The sequence below is a fragment of the Dermacentor silvarum genome, chromosome 6, assembly GCF_013339745.2.
Source record: "Dermacentor silvarum isolate Dsil-2018 chromosome 6, BIME_Dsil_1.4, whole genome shotgun sequence".
NCBI lineage: Eukaryota > Metazoa > Arthropoda > Arachnida > Ixodida > Ixodidae > Dermacentor > Dermacentor silvarum.
In genome coordinates, this window is record NC_051159.1 from 901031 (window position 1) to 913738 (window position 12708).

Below are 12708 nucleotides of genomic sequence, written 5' to 3' on the forward strand. Positions count from 1 at the left end.
TATAGCTGCAGCTGCACACGCTAGCATATTCAACGATGAATCGTCACCGAGTTCAGTACTCGTAATTGTAGGAGCTTTGCGGGGGCATCAACGTTGGCGTCTTCTTGATGCCAGCGTCCCTTCGAATGAATCGTAGTGCTGAGACGAATATGTGGTGCGCGTTAGTGTCATAATGAGTACTTCTCTTTTCTGCTCGTAGGCGGTGAAAGGCGCGGGTAGGAGGAGTTTAGATTATAAGGCGGTCGCAAATGTTATTGGGCGACGGTCGTGGGTTCGATGCTAGGATTATGTTATGACTCGGACGGAAATGATCTAGTAAAACACTTTCGTGTTAAAATTTGGAAAATGTGAAAGAATTTCGGCATATTAACCGGGTTAAGCAAGGTTTCGTAAGAGGATGATATTCGATGCCGTTGTATGGTCATATGTGCGATAAGTAAGAATGAAAGGGTGTTATTGGGGCGGTTATTGGGACGGTCGGATGCTAGGAACTCGGTGATCTAGCGACTACCTTATCGGAACTATGGTCATATGTGTAAGTTGTATTTCCCATTAGTAATTTGTCATGGCGTAGTTTGAAGAGTCTCTGTTGTGCTTTGGCAAACTGAACTAGGTGCCTTCTAGCAGTTAGCGTGCTTGGGGAATAGTCTTCTAATATCCGATATTCAGTTCCCTTTAGTTCTTTAGTACAGGATAACACGCGTTCGTTTACTTTAAAATGCGCGAATTTAACAATTATAGGCCTATTTCTGTTACTATTAAAGCGACCTAACCTGTGTGCTCTTTCTATGTCTAAATGTTCAACGGCGCAGTTTAGTTGGGTACTGCAGTGTCGAATCACTAGGGCTTCGGACGCAGCCCACCTTTCGTTTTCAGTGTCTTTCAAACAAAAAAAGACTAGGCTTGATCTTCGCGCCCTATCTTCGGAGTCGTTAAGTTTAGCCTGAATAGACGCAATCTTATTTGCGCTCTGTTCGGCGAGCGTCCTGAGCTCGTCGACTTCCTTTTTTACCGTGACAACTGCTGAGCAGTCTTCTTCTATCTTAGTTAGTCGTTTTTTTATCTCATCAAAAGATTTATCGCTCTGCGATAACTTTTGCTTGATTGACTTCAAGTCATTTAATAATGATGTTTAGCCCGTACGGATTTCGATAAGTGCTTCCAATATATCGCTTGGTTCTTCATTACCGCGGGTGGTGGGTCCTGGGTTAAGCTCGATGTCACCAGATAAAATTAGTAGTTGCCGAAGAACACGAAAGCAATCGAAAAATATAGCAACACAACAATTTGGGCTTGGCAGCACCAATAAAGCAGCATAGCGAGTACGTCGAGGCGCGAATAAGGTATAGTGATAGTTTACCTGCGTGACAAACAAGCGTCGTAGGTTCGTCCTCCATGCTTTTACGCATTGATCAACCATACGAGCGCTTTTCCAGGTACACCTGTCTCCCCCCCAGGTTTAAATTTCTAATTATATTTTTTCTACACTGTCACCCTCCCGCGCCGGTTTTTTTTTCTTTTTTTTATTTTTTTCTCAAACGCGCGTTTTCTTTTTTTTTTCTTTTTTTTTCTCCACACGAGATCCACACCGAGACAGTCCAAAATCCCAGACGCCAGGATACCTTTTTCGGCGCCTTGACCACACAAGGTCTCGCCAATTCTGTATACCGCCGCGACGACGCCTAGGGCGAACTAGTGAGGCTAACGTCCCTTGACGGACCAAGCTGCTCCCTGTCAACCACAATATTACCCGATGCCTTGATGCTACGCTACTCAAGTCATGCTTTCAACTCGTATTGTGACCTGCACACTGACCGGCTCTTCAGGGACCCCAAACGCACGCCGACCACGACTCCTCCGAACGCTCACTCGCCTCTCGCTCCCCCAACCCCCTCTGACGGTGTTTTTTTTATATATATATATATATAATTTTTTTGCCACTTTCTCGCTCTCCCGCTCTTGTCCCCCCGTCTTAGAAACCGCGCCTAGCCAGTCAAGCGCCGGCGCTCATTTTCTTTTCAGTTTCTCCCTTTACAGACAGCCACAGCGGACATCGACGTGACGTCACTCCACTAACCCTTTAAAACTAACCCGCCGAGGATGACGAGGCCGCCTTTGACGAAGATAGGTCCTCCTATCGAAACGTTGGCCAGCCTTTCTGAGGCACCTTATCCCTGTTTATAATCCTTATTCCTCGTGTGCTACTCCATTAGTTAGCCATCTTTTTTTGATTTTGAAGCGTCGTAGGTTAGCGTTTGTCGCCATACCTGTGGTGCTGCCAAACCCATGAAAGCCGCGCGGGATCCGAACGGCCTTATAAGGTAGAGGCGTGGAGAGGGCGAAGATGTCTCCCGATTAGATGTGGCCGGTACCACACGGGCATGCGCGGTCCAGGACGGAGGTAGGTTTAGAGCAGCCGTGCATTGCGATTGTTTTGATGTCCCGAGGGTGCTCGTGTGACCCGGCTGTACAGGCGGTGGTGCAGCAGGAATGGTCGACTGGGCAGGGGGTATGTAGTTACTTGGAACGTCGACGGCACACCCATCGCTTGGCTCCCGCGCCGGCGACACTGGGCAGGAACCCAGTAGGGCTGAGTGCATCGTGCTAAACGGTGGACGGCATGGCCAGCCGGCGAAGAGTACTTCGGCGGTGGGGTCCCAGGACGTGGGGCCGGCGGTTCCATCGGTGACATCAAGCATTTCCTGACTGTGACGCAGAAGGTAAGACAGCAGGAGCATCTGCGTAACAAACAAGCGTCGTAGGTTAGCGTTTGTCGCCATAGCTGTGGTGCTGCCAAACCCATCAATGATGAGTCACCACCCATCAAAGATGAGTCACCACCCTCCTCGAAGACTCTTCGGCAGCCGCGGCCGAAAACGCGAGAAATGTCTCGAAGATTCCCAGGCTTTGTTCATGCTATTGGAGCCCGACTCTGTCAGAAAGTTCAAGAAACGCAGGTGAAGGCGATAAAAGCGCCGTGCGGGAATCAGTACGGGGATCAGACCGCGCCGGTGAAGAGATTTGATGTGTAGACAGACCGTCTGCGGGGGAAGGGGATTCCCCGGCAAGTTAACCGACGAGTTGCTCGAGCGTCTGCATTTCCGGAAGAAGATCCTTCTTCGGAGATTTGCCTCGAGCTACGCCGAGATCATCCGGCTCAAGACTAGCACGGGTTGATAAGAGTGGACACTTTGTGTTCTTATTCATTCTGTTCTGTACGTGCTGAACTCTTAGTGCTTGTTGTTAATTTTTTACAGAGTTTTCTTAATACCCATCTGAACTGTATTCTGACGTGCCTAGCGGAAGCGTACATGTGTGTATGTAACTCTGCCTTGTTTGAAGAATATATTTTCTGGTGTTTTGACAACTATATGCTATGACTCGGTCATTGGACCGCATCCGACTTCGCTGGCGCACCAGAAGGCCTCTTATTAATTATCCGTGCTTTCGTGGGGTTCTTTCCGGAAGCTGAAAAGTCGGCTTTAGAATTTGGCCCGGCGTGGGCGCCTCGTTCACGGGGTGTGTGACAATATGTATATTGTAACATGTAATTTATTTTCATCTTTTTAGTCAAAAGTACACGGGCACACTCATCTATATTCAAGTCAAATTTCCATTTGGAACACCATATACGACTTCGTTTTATATATGTCTGGAGTTGAATGACATGAAGTTAAATATTTATTTTTCTATATATAATGCAGTCATCCGCCAAAGTCGCGTGTTAGAGCTAATGGCTATTGTAAAATAAAACGAACACTAGCCAATAGAAATACATGTATTGGAAAATAAAACTTGACGTTTGGAGTCCCGTACGGAACCCTTGATCACAATGAAAGTAAACGCGGTGGCTCTTGTTATTTAACTATGCTCATTACTCTTTATTTCACTATGCTCATTCCTCGCCAGGATTAGGCATTTAATGGCTATATCTTATTATTGTAAATAAGAAATAAGAGACGCCCAAGAACAGGCCATTGCGGGGCTCCTGACGATGCCTCCAGGTAATCTGAAATAGTGTCATTCAGCACAGCACGCTGCGGCGCTGCGAAAAATGGCTCTCAATCCATCTAAAGAACGCTTGGAATCTTTATTTATCACCTGATGTTTATCAAGAAGCAAGGAATGGGCAACAGTGGCTTGAAAAGCAGCGAAACCAAGTGATCGCACCGTCACTATCCACTCAGTCGGCTCTAAGGGAGCCAGCTGGGGCAGCGTTCTGGCTTCCGTTGTTGGCATGAGAGAGAGAGCATAACTTTATTCAAGAACCACGGTCCGAGTTTGCCCGCTTTGTTCTAGTTGTCTGCCAAGCCGAGCGTCGTGATCAACTCGATCATGGCTTGTACGTAGTCGGGGAAGGAGTCCGCCAGCCACTCCTCCAGTGTCTCAGGTGTATGGGCAGGAGCGTGGCGCGCACACAAAATAGCGTTCCTATACTGTGCAGCTGCGTTCTTACCAAAAATGGGTGGCCCGAGGGGAACAGACTGTAACAGTCGAGCTCAATTTATCGAATGCTTTCACTGGGCGCTGACAAAATACGTTGTTTTGCCTTCGGTCTCATCTGCTACATTGTCGAGGTGCATTTCCTGTAACTCCGCTGCTGGCACCCTTCTTAGCGCGAGCGTTGTGACAAGACTGGTATCTGATGAATGAGGCACTGCGTAGCAGCAGCTTTCGCGAGAGATGCGTCGCCCCGTGCCACCTCTCGGTATTGCTAAATCACCGGGCGAGGTACTTGAGCATAACGCTTAACATCGCCCTGGCTTTGAATTCTTCAGCTTCAAAGAAAACTGCTATTCTTTTCAAGTTACCTTCTTGCAATTCCAGCCCTCGTTACCACGGTGATCTGCCAAGTGATGCCAGGAATGATATCAAACAAAAAGAAAGCGTCGAAAAATACCCCTACGCAATGCGGACCCAGCTGGTGTCCTGCAGGACTTATCGTAAATGTTTTCTTCACTGACTGCAGTACCTTAAGGCACTTAGCGGAAACATTGGAAACCTAGGTACAATGCGAACCCGCTTTTTCCTTTTTAGCCTCGAGTAACATATTGATCTTAGTGTTGTATTTAAAGCACCAAAAGGCTCCAATAAAGGCACATTCATGCGCATTGCCACGAGAACAAAGCTGGCGACAGACCTTCGTTTCTTTATATGCTGTAATGTGACTGTTATCATGCGAAGAAACGCCATATATGTGACGGTGTCGTTGCTGCAGAAGGGAAACCCGTTTTGAACCGCGAGCAGGTGGCGCACTACGTTAATGCTTCTCATGATGGTTTCCTCAAATTTTGCGTCGTTGTCGGTAAAGACAGGGAGTGATTTCCCTTTCATCCCGGCGCCCATCCCGATGGGCAGCTGGTGTCGCAGACAAAGGCAGCGGCAAGTCAGCGGTGGCTGCCTTCCTAGAAGACACCACCACGCTGGTTTCCATGGCGTCCTCCGGAGTCGTGCTGCTCGCCGGTCTCATCGCCGTCATCTGCCTGGTGCTCTACAAGCGACGGCGAAATGGACGCGCCGCGTCCACGGCCGCAGCCTCTGCACGCTCGGGTGCCAAGAACAAACGAAAACCGGTGACGTCGTCCAGTCGGCCGCGGACGTCGTCGTCCCAGCAGCAACAGTCGCAGCCAAAGCGTGAGTGCATGCCGATGTCCGTTATTTTGTGCGTGTGTGTGACGTGCTTGAGAAGCAGGATTGCGAAGCCACCTTGAATCGATTACCCAGCACATAATAAAGAATAAAAGCCATTAGGACGCATTTATTTCTTACCCTGTCCACAAAGGAGAACTAAAATCTAATAGTTTTCATTACGACTGAATAGGAAGTGACTTAAATAAAGACAGGGACATAAAATCCATGGCATTACTTGCGGTATTGCTCTCTTTCGGTATGTCAAGGAATATCTCAACATGCTTATATGAGCATAATAAGAGAAGAAATTTGGAAGTGTGTATATGAATTGCTTAGGAGACCTCCAACAAAACCATGCAAGTCGGCTGTCATGCTTTTTTTTTGTAGAATAATGTAACTTACTCAGCTCAATGACATTTATTTGAGTGCATGTGGGCACATGTGCATGCACATGTTCCCACGCGCAGTGGTGTACCTGCAGGTACACCACTGCGCGTGTATGTTTTTCGCAAGATATTTGAGAGCTTGCAACAATGCGTGGTAATGAAGATAATGTTGCTCCTATGAGAAAGTATTTTGCTACATGTTTTGCCAGAAACGTTGGCCTTTTGTGTGGATAATATGACAGTGAACTGTAGGGTATTGTGTATATTACGAAATGTCTGCAATATCTGCGCAGTGTAACTTTAAAAGGGGAGAGGTGAACTTCGCTCCTCATGTTTTTATTATAGTAAGCTACAAGAACGACACACGGACGTATGAAAAACGTTCATGCCATCCCTGCCCAGGGTGTGTGTGTGTGTCTGTGTGTGTGTGTGTGTGTCCGTATACCGACGTCAGACGCCCTAATAACGATGCATAGCTCAACAAGCGGAATAACTCAGCAATTTGTGCCATATAGGAACCTCTTTCTTCTCGGGCACCGTTAAGTGTAATTGAGTCCTTTCAATGTTTTCGAGAAGAATTTATTTTCGAGCACTTCAATGCTCAGTGACGCGAGCCTTGTTCATTTCGCAGCCGCAGAGTCCCGCAGTAGCGACCTGGCGACAGCCACCACGACGACTACCATCTCGACGTCCGGAGGCAACGAGCGCGCCGCTGATGGCCGTCCTGAGCGGGCGACTGCAGCCAGCGGTGGGGGAGGGGACGCTCACCGGCGAGCCAGTGGTGGCGGAGGCAGTTCCTCGGTGCCGCCCGTGCTACCACAGAAGAAGAACAAAGAGGCCGCCAGGAGAAGCCGGGAACAGCTGACCAGCGCCGCAAGGTATAGTACACCCGCTCTTCGTTTCTACGCAGCAGAAGCAAAATGCAGTGAACCTAACATCAGCATTCGTTAGGAGAGCGGAACGCCCTTTGAATAGATATAAGTAGAGTATTATTGCTGAGCGGGTTTACTGCCGAGCGGTAGGAGCGGGCGACTTCACTTCGAGCGGAGTAGAGTGTCCCGATGTCATCCTAGCCCGCCACTCCTTACAGGGTGGAGACAACATCGGCGTCTGCTATGGGCGTCCGCCATTCCCCATGCATGTTGTTTGGTTTGGTGTTGATGTCGGGTTCCATCCCACCGCTATCCACCACCAGTGGTTGCGACTCGTGCCCGAGCGGTCATTACGAGTTTACGTAGTTGGTGTGGTGCCATGGTGCCATGTGATGAAGAGGTCCGGCGCGACATCCAAGAGGAGCAAAAAGGGGTTTATTTACAGCATTTACATTTTGATAGATTCCATGTATGAGCACGAACGAGCACTCTCACAGCAATGAATTAAGGTCTGCTTTTATCAGCCCTTCCTTTTCCCTGTTTTTCTCGTAGGGGAATTCACTGTTGGTGTTCTCGTCCAATCACAATCGCCGAAATGTTCGCAAAATCCCGCCCCTGACAATGCACCGTTCCGCCGGATTACGCCTCCAAGGTTGCGCAACCGCCCCCACATACGGGCAACCGCTTGGCGACTTGAGAACCTCAACTTTGATTCGTTCGCGAACATTGTTTAACTGCACGAAGAAACGGACCACAGAGACAGCATGGGACAAGGACGGGCGCAGTCCTTGTGCACTGCTGCACTGCGCCCGTCCTTGTCCAAGGACTGCGCCCGTGCTTGTCCCATGCTGTTTCGGTGGTCCGTCTTTTCGCGCAGTTAAACAATGTTCGCTAATATGTACCAACTTGCCCAACGACAAGTTCTTCTAAACTACATTTGATCCGTTCCCACGGAAAGTCTTGCCGTTGGTCCCTTGCAAGAATGATGGGGCTTTCATGAAGATCAGGTTGACAGAGGGACGGGCCTTCACGCTAAATAGTGTTTCCACGAAGGGCGACGTTATCCTCCTCTCAAGTGAGCTCTTTTGTTTGACTGTCACAGTCCATACCGTGACGGAAAAGAGCGACGATGTCGTTTAACGACGCACGAGACCGATGACTCAGAATTCGTCTCGCCCATCAGCTCTGAACTGTCAGACAGCCGAAGGTACGAAACATAATGGCATGTCTATTAGTCTCAGGTGACGCTGGTCTAGCCGCCAGCTCAACGGCCTTGCAAGGCATCGAATTGCACGTATGGCATTTCACCCCTGCAGGTCTGTTGGTGCAGCATTCTTTGTCGAAAACAGCCGCCGGGCACAACTTTGCTAAATGCAAGTCGTAACAATGTGCACTCCGAGAGACGTTTTGCCGGCGCGCATGTGTATGAGCGATTTGCAGGCAGCACAGGGACTTTATGTGAAAAAAATACCATGCAAAGGCATAATTACGCGCTCATAGTTAAGCAGGTAATATTTTTGAGGGTTTACAGTCAAGCAGCGTTATTAAATAAGCTGTTTCACGCGTGCATGTAATGTTATGGCCTGAAATCGTTTTGAAACGCGCTACGACCGCTTGCCGGCGTGATAATTAGTGCACGGTCCAACGGGAACTAGTTTGCATGACACCGCTGTTTTGTTCTACAGGTGGAAAATAACACGTTTACTTAAGCATTCGTATAGAATGGACGATCGGATGTCAAATGACACTGGGTATTTCTGTTCTTCAGGCAGCTTCGCGCGGCGAAGCTGCATTGCTTGGAAACAAATAATTATGCAGCAGTAGCAAGAACATTTCTGCCTAACATCTTTGGAGTACAGATAACGAGTCAATGAATGACGTCTGAAAATGTGATTATTGTCACAAAGTTGCGATCTATAAGTACATCTTTTACAGCGAAAGCTGGGCTGGTATTTTGTAGCGATGCCTTTAAAGTAATAATGCTTTTTCGCGCTTATCGCGCTTTGTAAGTGGTCACAGCGACGGTCCGCTCGCGTTATCAACGGGATCAGCCGGCCGTGAGCGGTGGATGATAAGACTAGTGTAGAATAAGTCGTAAGGCATCGCTACAAAATCGCGGCCCAAGATGAGTTGTGCACGCTGTATGCGAGAGTGTACACCTTTACGCTTGAAAAGTAGATGCCCGATCTTCTTTCTCGCAAAGGAACTTTGGCGGGAGGGAGATACTACTTTGTCGTGTGTCACTGTGCTCGAATGCCTTTCCGATAGATGTCCCCTTACCTAAAGGACTTTAGAGTGCCCGTGTGTCAGGGGTATAAATCAGAATGCCTCGCTACAAAATCGCGGCCCTGTATATGGCTAGGCGAAACGAAAAGCCGTTCGTCCTATGTTTCGCTAAACGTCTCCACTGGCTGCGCAGTCAGTTACGTCCTTTTCTACGTCGCATCCAAGCGCGCGCGCCATTGGCAGCGCCGTTAATGACGCTAGCGAACGCGTTCCCCCCATTGCCACGTTGAAGCTGCTCTGCCCGCTACGCCATCTCCTCGGCTCGCAGTTGTCGCATGCGTTCGATATGTCGAGTTGGCTCGGCGTCGTGGTTAGCAGCATCCGCCCGCCATTGGCGCTTGCGTTCCACTAGAAACAGAAGCATGGAACCAATAATTGAGAAACACTTCAATGCAGCGTGGGGATTAACCCACTGCTAAACAACGGGGCCGCACGTTTCAGCTTCGCTGGTTAACCATCTGTACGGAGTGCTTGGGCGGTGTTCCTTCATCCCGACGCATAAAGTAAGCATCTAGCAGCTCGCATGCGACATCACGTTTTCCGAGCAACTTGATAAACACGAACCACAGCTGTCTTAAGGGTAGCTTAAGCACTTGAAAAAAGTTGTCGCAGTTTCACCTAAAAGGCGAAGCATCAATTGCGATAGCAAATTTGTAGAGAGCTATACAGAGTAATGATATTAGCTTTATCAGCTGTATAAACTTGGACATGCAACAGCACCGGCAACACGCAGAACTGTTGTCGACGCCGTCGGCGTTTTGCCCGCGTTCGCTCAAAATGCGTGCGGCGTTGATGACTGTTGCCGGAGCCTCTGATATAAATAGGCACTTGGTGCCGCAGCTAAACGTCGCCTCCCTTCCCTCCCCCTCCCCCACGGCCTCTCGCGCGTCGGAAGAAGGCGCGTTTGCTCTACATATATGGTGATTGTAAAGGAGGAAAGAGACGCCTACTTCTGCAGCCCTTAAGGGAGCACGGCGCAGAACGCGCGTTTGTTCTCCGCCGTGCGTTCACTCCTCGTGAAAGCGCGCGCCCCTCGCACCCTTTCACTCGCACATACAGCGTTCGGCGCGCGCTGAGCCGTGCTCCCTCAAGGGCTGCAGAAGATAGCGCCAACCTTTCCCTTTCCCTCAAGAACCACTTATCCGCGGCGACGATTTCATCTCCATTGACGTCATACGGAACCTCACGGCGACGGCGACGCCGACGGCAGAAATCTGCTTTTGAGTGTCCATATAATTGCTATCGCAATAAAAGTGACCTTTCAAGGAATTTGCATAGTTTTTCACCCCTTGAATACGAAAATCATAGTTTAACAGGCCAGAAGCCACCGCTAGTTGCTTTAATTTAGCAACAACAAGCCGCAGCGTCTGCGGGAAACACTGCGGGTCGTTTAACGGGCTCTGATGGCAAAGACCATCGTGACGTCATGTTAGTTACGGGCGAGGAGCATGATTTGAATAGAGCGCTCACGTGACCCCTGCATTGACGTCATCATTGCACCCGGTCTTTCGCCGCTTCGCTCGGCCCGTGAAGGGGGTGGAGCGTCAACGAAAATTTTAACCACGATTTCGGTGCTGCTAAACGCAAACTTGAGAAAATAACTGCAGGAGCTGAATTATACTGTGCCAGTCTTCCAAACCCCTGTAAATCTTCCAATTCTAAAACCTCTTCAGCTTCCCTTTAAGGGCTAAGTGAAGCAGCTTGCGCCCTCAGTGGCAATTAATATACGATTCAAATATGTCTTCTTAATTTCTTGTATGGCCTTTAGTAGTGGGATTCCTAGCCAATTTTGCCTGCACCTTTACTGTACAATGTGTGTTCGAACCAGCTGCGCATGTGCTATTTTTCTGCAAAATCATGCTCCTTTATTCACCTTTTATACGGGGTGTCCAAGCTAATATTAGCCAGAGTTTCAAAATATGCCGATGCACTCTAAGACGACGCCACCAAACGCGTGTTGCTAACTATTTATTATGTACAGTCATTTGTCACACGTCTTCAGCAGGGCTGCTCAGACCACAGAGTATAAACTACGAAAATGGGCTCTTAATAAATATAAACAAAGCAAATGGCAATGTTACTGTGCGGCTCAAGTTGTAGAAGAAAGGAAGTGAAAGAAATGAACACACGAAGAAAATGTGCATTTAAATACGGATAGTAACGAAGGCTTGCAGTCAAAGTATGTCAAAGACAAAAGCTGTTTCCTTGGGTCAAGATATGATGCTTCCTAGATTGTCCAAGTATATTATCGACTGTAAGCCTTCGTCACTATCTGTATTTTTAACAGCGGAGCTGTTTAAGGGCTATGTTGATCGCTACGGAGCGATGGGGTTCGAGCGCAGTGGAGAGAGTGTTAAATGAGGAAAGGAGGTGCAGAGAGAGAAAGAAAGAGAGACAGCCAGAGAGCGATATAAATAAAGAAATAAAACAAAATAAGCTTTCTTGGTGAGGCAGGAATCGAACCCAGGTACACACGGTCCGAAGGCGAGCGTCATAGCCACAAGGCTATACACCCACATTTTTTTTAACACGAAAAGTGTTTTATGCCGGGGTCCACCAAGACTTCACTGACGTATTTCCGTCACGGAAATACGTCATACGGAAATACGGAATGACGTTCTTACAATGTACACGAACATAATACAAAGAAAGAAACCAGAAGAAAAAGTTCCACAAACATGCAAAATTTGGAAATCGAACCCATGACCTCTCGGTCCACGACGATAGATCGCCGAGCGTTTAACCCATTGCGCCACAAACGCATTTGCAGAGAGCTACACAGACGCGCCTTATATATCTAACACTCCTCCGTGTACCCGCGCTCTTGCTCGGGGCGGTGCCGCCGCCTACGAGCAGAAAAGAGAAGTACTGCATTATGACACTAACGCGCACCGACAGTGAACGCTTCGGTGGTCTCAGCACTACGACGCCTCGATGCCAGCATTCGAAGGGACGCTGGCATCAAGAAGCACTACCAACGCCACCTAGGTGGCGGCGTTCACCGTACTCAGCACAGCGGAGCGTGGCCTCCGCAATTAGCTCTGAAAATGTTTCTGAAGTTGATCGCGGAGGCTGCAATTACGACGCGCTGTACGCGCTGATTTGACTCGGTGACGATTCAGTTACGTGCTTTGTCTTGCGCGTTGTATTAGTGTGTCAGTTACGTGCTTCGTCTTTCGCGTTGTGCTAGCGTGTGCAGCGTAGTGCAGCTTCCATATGCACGACGGTTGCTCATGGTCATCGACGTTGGTAGTCGTGATGGAGGAGACGTGCCACCAGGCGTCAGCGTGGGTGCATCAACGCCTAAGGGCGCTTTAGCCACAAAACACCAATAGAGATTATATATCAATGTGCAATAAACATTACACTACTTCTGTGAAGACACGTTTCACTTTCGTGTTCTATACCGATTCCTATATAAGAGGGATCAACCACATTTTTTTTACTACATGGGAGCAGAATCTTCAGCAACACAAGAAACAAGGCGCTACAGCCACATATTCAAAAGTCAGGGAAGCATGTGCACGCGTCCA

At 48.6% G+C, this 12708-nt stretch overlaps 1 protein-coding gene across 1 annotated transcript in view; it reads left to right on the forward strand.

Annotated features, from left to right (window-relative positions):
• LOC119455788 (Down syndrome cell adhesion molecule-like protein 1 homolog) overlaps positions 1-12708 on the forward strand; it is an 80050-nt gene that overhangs the window by 59819 nt on the left and 7523 nt on the right. The window contains exons 8-9 of the mRNA XM_049668623.1: positions 5359-5634; positions 6649-6895. Coding sequence (XP_049524580.1) covers positions 5359-5634; positions 6649-6895 — 523 coding nt within the window. The remainder of the gene's footprint in view (positions 1-5358; positions 5635-6648; positions 6896-12708) is intronic.